Raw genomic sequence first — 7,111 nt, forward strand, 5'->3', positions numbered from 1 at the left:
AAACCAAAGCATTTTTAAATTTGTAGGAATTTAATAGTAAATATAGACTTTTGTTCGCTATGAAATTTAGCTTGAACAAGAAGAGAAATCCAACTAGTCACTTGTTATCCTTTCAGCTTGATGCAGGTAATAACTAGGCTTCCAATAATGAGTTTTTCAGCTGTTTGTGTTGAGTTTGAGTAGCGTTTTCCCCCAAATCTTCCGCAAGCACGGCTGACCTGACACTTCCCCATAATGAACCAGGCTTGGCCTGACATCAGACGAGCGCCAGCACAACTTCCCTTTGTGTAAATTGTGCTGATTCTGGTCTATACGGAGCAGCAGAGTGGCACCATCAAGGATGAGGAGGAGGAGGAGTGATGGAGAGACACTTTCTCTCACACAAGCTTCATCACCCACTTCCTGTCTGCATTAGTTCTTTGAGATGTTTCCGCTGCGCATGAGGTACACTCAGGTATTCACCACGCCAGACCCAAGTGAATTTATGAGAGGTTCTGACAACTCAGACTTGCAGGCTCCCTCCTGAAAGTGGGCGCAGCAGGTCTTGGCAATTACACCAAAATATAGTGAGGGATACTCATTTGCTTTTTCCACATCTTCTTATCAGTCAATTGAAAACGGCGTTCTTCCTCGAAACCTGATCGATGTATGGATCCATAAATGTCATTAATCACGTTTGACAGTTACTTCAAAACTATTTATACCGCTGTTTTTCCACATATAGTTTTACTATTACACACTTTCTAAACCAAAATAAAACTTTTTAAAAACACAATATCGTACTCATTTTATGGAAACTGTATATTACACTGAGAGTACTTGAAAAAAAAAAAACTTTTTTAAACAATCTTATAGCAAAATGGATTTTGCTCCAAACCGTCAGTTTTTAAAGCAAATGCTCAGTTTCGTTCCTCTTATATTCTGACTCAAAGCAAAATAAACAACAGAAAAACAATATTTATATATTTTTGAAAACACATGACCTGACTATTTCACTTCTGTTTTCCATGTATAAATGTTTTAATGTTCGATGCAAAGTATTTACACCTTATTCTAATCTTCAAATAACTGAACACCTGCTATAGCATTTGTTTCAATTTACATTTCTCTTCAATTTTAAAACGTCCTGTATGTATAAAATCACGATTTACCCTGAATAAAAGAGCAATAGTCATTTTCTTCATAAACATATTAATGTTTTACGTCGCTTGTTTTGTAAGCACACTTTTAGGAACCTAAGATCAGTATCATATTTAATATGAAAAAATATATGTGTGAAAATGTGCATTTTACAGAACTAATTACTGACATTTTCTTCAAAAAAAAAAGACGTGAAAAAAAAGAAAAAGTTAAATACAATTAGATGATTTGGTTTCTGCGTCTCACCCTGGACATTATCAAGACTCAACATAAAAATATGTCGTTTTGAGGGCATTAGACAAACGGCCTTGTCCAATACAACCTTTCGCGTTTCAACCTCAGTTCATGACATGAGACGAAACCCTGAGATAAAGATGTGTGTATGAACGCCCACCGTCTTTCAGAAACTATCACCGTGTACACACCAGAAGCCCTGACCGAGGAACGAGTAAATAGTTCTTGCCGAGTGAAGATGTTTAATGGAGTAAATTGTGCGCCAAACATAGAATAAAATAAGAGTATACCTTTATAAAAAAAAAAAACGAAAAAAAAAGAAATAAAAGTAGTCATGCTTGCAAACGAAATGAAAGTGAATTACATTCATTTAAATACATATAGAAGTCTTTATGATACAGGAGATGCATGCAAGTATAATTTCTTTGGTGGCTAAAGCTGCTGGAAATGCTGTTGTCGGTTAAAAACAATAATTGTTAAAAAAAAATATGATTAAAAATACTTGAGTGGAAGGTGGTGAATACAATGTTGGAGTTGTTGTAGGCCACAGTGCGGCTGCAGCAGCCCAGTCCGGTGCTGTGTTTATGGCAGGTCCGTTATAAGGCCTTTAAGAAACAATGAAAAATAAATAAGCTTTGAAATGTGATATGAAACTAGTCCTCTGTCGTCCTCGCGGGTCGCTGTCTTAAAACTGGAAAGAGCTCTTGGCAACAGAGCGCCATCATCATAGGTCTCTCTCATAGAGGCTGAAGTACTTGCTGGCGTTGGAGAAGCAGAGATAAGGCGCACTGCTCCCCGGGTAAACCACCGGCAGCGGCACCGGCATCAGGCATCTTCCCAGCAGGTTGTTCTCTTTATACAAGGCCGGCAGCTGGCCCACCACCACGGGCTTCCCCACCTCGGGGAACTCAGTCACAGGCCCGTCCAGTTCATTGGAAATCTGCCGTTTCAATTTATTCCTGCGGTTCTGGAACCAGATTTTCACCTGTGTCTCGGTGAGCTGCAGCGAACTGGCCAGACAGGCGCGCTCCGCGCTGCTCAGGTAGCGTTTCATGTCGAAGGTAGACTCCAACTGGAAGATCTGTCTCTTGGAGAAAATGGTGCGCGTTTTCTTTTTGGCGATCAGTTTGCTTTTCTTGGCTGAGTTGCCCGCTTTTTGTGACCCGGTCGGAGCTCCAGCTGTGGCGGAGCTGCTGTCGTCGCTGTCCCCGCTTTCTGCCGCCTGGATCGGCTCTCCGTGGGAAATAAGCTCCGATTCTGTCGCCCGGGTGCAGCCAGTGACGAATTCTGAGGCAAAATAAATACATTATATTCCAGTTTTTTTGCTTATTTTTTGGCTGCTTCCGCTGCGTAAATCCTGGTAAACACTTTCATTTCCAAAGATATGAACCCAAACAATGCACAAACCGAACACTTCTATCGCTCAAAAAAATGAACAAACTTGTATATAAACAAACATCTTCAGACTGTCACTCACCGCTTCCGTGCAGCCTCCTCTCCGGAGCCTCTGCCTGACTTTGGAAACCGTCTTTACGCAGCTCCGACTCATCGCGCTCCTCCACGGAGGGCTGACCCCAGTTCCTCCCGCTGGTTTTCAGGTTGAGGATGTTGTCAATAGTGAATTTTAAAGAGGCAGCCGGTCGACATGGTGCGTCCACTTTACTCATATTCTCCCCCGCGTCAGTCCGCTTTCGTCGTTACTTCCCAACCAGGTCGTTGACGTGTATACGGGTGTCTTCTCTCACCATAGCAGCAGAGACGCGGCTGGCCGGAGACTCTGTGGCTGCACCGGGGTCGCTCCCGCCGGATGGAGCTGCGCCCGGCCCGCTGTGATTGGCTGAGAGCGGGACTCTGTGGGGACCAATGGCAGGTGGCGCCCGGGAGGGCAGGGTGGGGATAGAACCTCCCTCTCATCCACGCGTCCTCAGGCTGGAGCCTTCGGTCTGCAGCCCTTGACTGTGGCCCCATCGAGGAGCAGCTTCGCGTAATTTCAAACCTCATATCGTCACCGCGCGCTGGATGGAGATCAGTTACATCATTTGTTAGGGAGTTTAAGCGAGGATCAATTATGATGATCTTTAAAACCGCAGAAAACTATTACATTTTATATTTGTCTGCAGCCACTAACAGACTAATAACTGAAGTTTATGAAATTATTACACCAATTATATCCTGTACAATATCATTTCATGACTATAAAGTTTATTTCGAATCCAAATGTTTTAAACTGAGAATAGATGGTTTGAATTCATGAATGATAAACCATATTTTTGGATACACGCTTCGATGTTTTTGTTGCATTTGGACGACGCTTTTTTACGTCTATGGATCTGCACTGTATATCTTCATTTTCTGTTGTCAAGAAATTGACCATATAGCTATATATCATGTGGTTTATCGGAATACTTCTCAGTTCTCAGGTGCGTGAGAGAAGATCTCAGTCACATTTTGGCAAAACAGAATTCTGCCAACTGAACTAGCAGTGTGGTTCATTATGAATTATATATTATGATCAGATATAAACTTAACAAAAAGGCATATAATGGCTCACATGTTCGCCATCAAAAGCTCAGGAGTTAAATGATCTTATATATTTCTATGTATCATTTGACGTCACATTTTCATACACGCTCAGTACGCAAACACACAGTTGAGAAGTACGTTCGGAGTTAAAACTTAAATGCTGAATTAAACTTATCTTCACATATAGCTGGAATAAAAACTATCAGTGTGCGATTTCTCACTTCTTAAGAGTCTAAAACTTTCAGGTGTCGTACAAAGATTTTGTTGTTTCTTGAAAACTCGATTTCATAATAATTTTGAAACTTTATTTTTACATCATTTATTTAACTGTACCCTGAAGGTAGCAGATGTTAGAAGCGTGTTATTATTCATATTAATGTGGCGCATTATGCATTTTAGAAATTTGTCAGGATAATTTTTCGGATTAAAAGTATCCACACGCGGCTCAAGCCACAATCGCGGGTGTTTGGTTGAATGCAACACCTAAAACTCAGGGTTATATTGGTATCAATTTAATGGCAATATACATATTTTTAATTGTTATATTTGAGTGAAACTGAGCAAGTTTGTTTCCCACTTTACAACCAATGATGAGACACAACTGTGCTTGTTTTTTTATTCATCTATTAGTGAAAAAAGTGACAAAATTTCAAATCTGTGTGCATTTAAATACAAAAGTTTGCAAAAATATGTGTTGCTTTCGACAGACATGAGCGGCTTTATATTTCTATTGTGGGAAGAGAGTCTTTGGATGCGTCTCCTGCTGGTTATTGCACTGTAGAAGGTGAAGGTGTGTCCGGGTCTTCAGACCAAACCAGTCATCTGGGACCTCAACATGCTCATGGAGTGAGCGAACGACGACAGCGGGTAGTTGATGGAGTTGGAGAACCCCACCAAAGGTGGGGAGACCGGGTGCGCGCTCAGGTTGAAGCCCATACTCGCAGCAGGTGCCGGCCCCTCATGATAGATGATTGGCACCCGCACAATTCTCTGGGATGAATTTGGGATATGTGCGGCCTCCAGATCTGCTGCCAGCTGTCTCTTCCATTTATTCCTCCGATTCTGGAACCAGATTTTGACCTGTGTCTCGGTCAGGTGGAGCGACGCGGCCAGTCCGGCTCTCTCCGAGCTGCTCAGGTACCGTTTGACGTCAAAGGTGGACTCCAGCTGAAACACCTGACTGCGGCTGAACACAGTCCGTGTCTTCTTCTTGCGCGTGGAGCTCGGGTCAAAGGTGGCGTCTTGCTCTGAGCGTGCGTCGTAGCTGTTCGGCGCGTCCTCGTTGTCGTCCGTCAGGCTGCTCTCTGCGGCTTTCTCGTCGCTGGCTTCCGTTACAGTCTCGGACGTCGCCGGGGAGTCTCTGTCGCTGGTGGAGCAGCAGTGGTCATCGACACTTGGACCTTGAGATGGAGAAGAAACGTCTGGATGAGAAGATATATGACAACTCTTGAAAAGTTCCCCATAGATCTAAACACAAATAAGTAGATGCTTACACATCTGGATGGATGTTTCAATAATATTCCAGGTGGTTTTACTTACACCGATCAATACAAATCAGCTTCCGTGCGTGTCGGTGAAAGTATTCTGCATTAGATGAAGTTAAAAGCCATCAACTCACTGTGGAGTGGGTAGACCACCGCGGGGTTCAGGGGTATTCCGCCCCCGCTCGGCAGCGGGACCGTGAAACCACAGATGCCTGGGACTGGCGCGTGCTGCTCGGCGTGGAGTCGCCGCTCCGCTCCGCTCCCGACACCGACCTCGTCCGCCCCATCCCGAGCTCTCCCGAGTAGGTTCTCGATGAAAAACGACGATGCCCGGGACGAAGTGGTGGTCCGTGGTGTCGGCAGCTTCTCCTGCATCTTTACTCGAATTTAAACCCCAAACCGAGTGGATCCACTTGTCCGACTGGTCATTTCAGACGTCGCAGCGCGGGACGCGGAGTCATCGTGGAGCCCGGGACCGGGGAAGCCCTGCTCAGCCCGCGGGAGGAGACGCAGACAGAGACGGTGGCGGCGCTAGAGTGGGACGTCAAGTCAAAGGCTCGACAGCATCCAGCGATTGGTCGAGCGCATGAGCAAATGGGATTTTCCTCGGAAAGGAGGGCTGCTGTCTCAGTGTGCGTGCGTGCGTGCGTGAGTGCGTGTGCGTGCGTGCGTGTGTGTGTCATCCACACGCGGGCCTCCGAGCAGCAGGATATGCCCACGATCTTTATTTGGGTCAATTAGACAAGAAATCAAAAATAAAAGATCCCACAAGAGCAAAGCAGAGGCAGCGGGGTCGCGACCCTGCAGCACGAGGGGTCTGTGGCGCATGAGGATATGGATGCGTGTTCTCTGAGCGCGGGGGAATGAAGCCACCACAAATTGAAAATCGAAAAGGTCGAATAATCATATTATTATTATTATTATTATTATTATTATTATTATTATTATTATTATTATTATTGTTATTATTTCAAGGCTCAGAACACACACTGTGAAAATGTATATATTCTAGTGCTTATAATCTCTGAAATGAAAACGTGGTTTGATCAATAATAACAATGCTTGTGAGTCAGTTTATTTATTATGTCAGTTTATATTTACTTGGTAAAGTTGGTGTGTGCTGGCACTACGATGCAAGAAAACCACACTAATATCAGATTAGTTTGCAGGTATTTTTCAACCTTTTTTCTGTGATAAGTCATCGTGATGTCAGTGTGTGTACTTGCATGAACATATTAAAAAGTCAACTGTGGTGGCTCCTAAATGGAGAAAGTACAGGATTTAAATTCTAAATGATCAAATATTATTGATGTATATTACGCACTGTTATTGTTGCACTTTTGTTGAGAAGTCTAGAGAACTTCAATGACTGCTGTTCTTGTTAAATATTTCCACAAACTGAAAATTGTTCGTGACCATGTGTCAAGTGTCATAGTGTAAGATGGTTCCTGTAATTTAGCTTTGCTCACTGATCGAATCTCTATCAGTTTAAAGGAGCAGGTAAACAGACAACACTACACTGTATCTGAAAAGTGAGTGGCTGGGGAACATTACTTCAGTTCATAGACAGTTGTTTGATTTGTTGGTTTGGTGTTTTGAATTTTTTGTTGTTTCAATTTGTGATTATTAATATCTTGAGACGTTTTCCTGCTCAGTAGTTCTTAACTTTTATGAGGAAACACTTGCAGATAGACTGGGATCCTGACCTTATGTGTGTTATTTTTTCCCTC

General features: G+C 43.3%; 2 protein-coding genes across 2 annotated transcripts; both read right to left on the reverse strand.

Annotated features, from left to right (window-relative positions):
* Positions 1-1,526: 1,526 nt before the first annotated feature.
* On the reverse strand, positions 1,527-3,140 carry LOC128754549 (homeobox protein HMX2-like). Its single transcript, XM_053857253.1, has 2 exons — positions 2,852-3,140; positions 1,527-2,661 (listed from the first exon to the last, which is right to left on the reverse strand). Exons 1-2 carry the CDS (start codon positions 3,039-3,041, stop codon positions 2,099-2,101), a joined length of 753 nt encoding a protein of 250 aa, XP_053713228.1. The 5' UTR covers positions 3,042-3,140; the 3' UTR covers positions 1,527-2,098.
* Positions 3,141-4,523: 1,383 nt separating this feature from the next.
* LOC128754528 (homeobox protein HMX1-like) lies at positions 4,524-5,900 on the reverse strand. Its single transcript, XM_053857220.1, has 2 exons — positions 5,516-5,900; positions 4,524-5,297 (listed from the first exon to the last, which is right to left on the reverse strand). The coding sequence occupies exons 1-2, from the start codon at positions 5,754-5,756 to the stop codon at positions 4,702-4,704; spliced, it is 837 nt and encodes a 278-aa protein (XP_053713195.1). The 5' UTR covers positions 5,757-5,900; the 3' UTR covers positions 4,524-4,701.
* Positions 5,901-7,111: the final 1,211 nt, after the last annotated feature.

This window comes from Synchiropus splendidus, chromosome 2 (genome assembly GCF_027744825.2).
Source record: "Synchiropus splendidus isolate RoL2022-P1 chromosome 2, RoL_Sspl_1.0, whole genome shotgun sequence".
NCBI classification, from domain to species: domain Eukaryota; kingdom Metazoa; phylum Chordata; class Actinopteri; order Syngnathiformes; family Callionymidae; genus Synchiropus; species Synchiropus splendidus.

Bases quoted from the DNA above. Each gene is read 5' to 3' on its own strand.
- LOC128754528 (XM_053857220.1), bottom strand. From the start codon at position 5,756: ATGCAGGAGAAGCTGCCGACACCACGGACCACCACTTCGTCCCGGGCA. The intron at 5,298-5,515 runs GTGAGTTGATGG...CTCCATCTCAAG, and splicing joins GGTGGTCTACCCACTCCACA to GTCCAAGTGTCGATGACCAC.
- LOC128754549 (XM_053857253.1), bottom strand. From the start codon at position 3,041: ATGAGTAAAGTGGACGCACCATGTCGACCGGCTGCCTCTTTAAAATTC. The intron at 2,662-2,851 runs GTGAGTGACAGT...ATTTTGCCTCAG, and splicing joins GAGGAGGCTGCACGGAAGCG to AATTCGTCACTGGCTGCACC.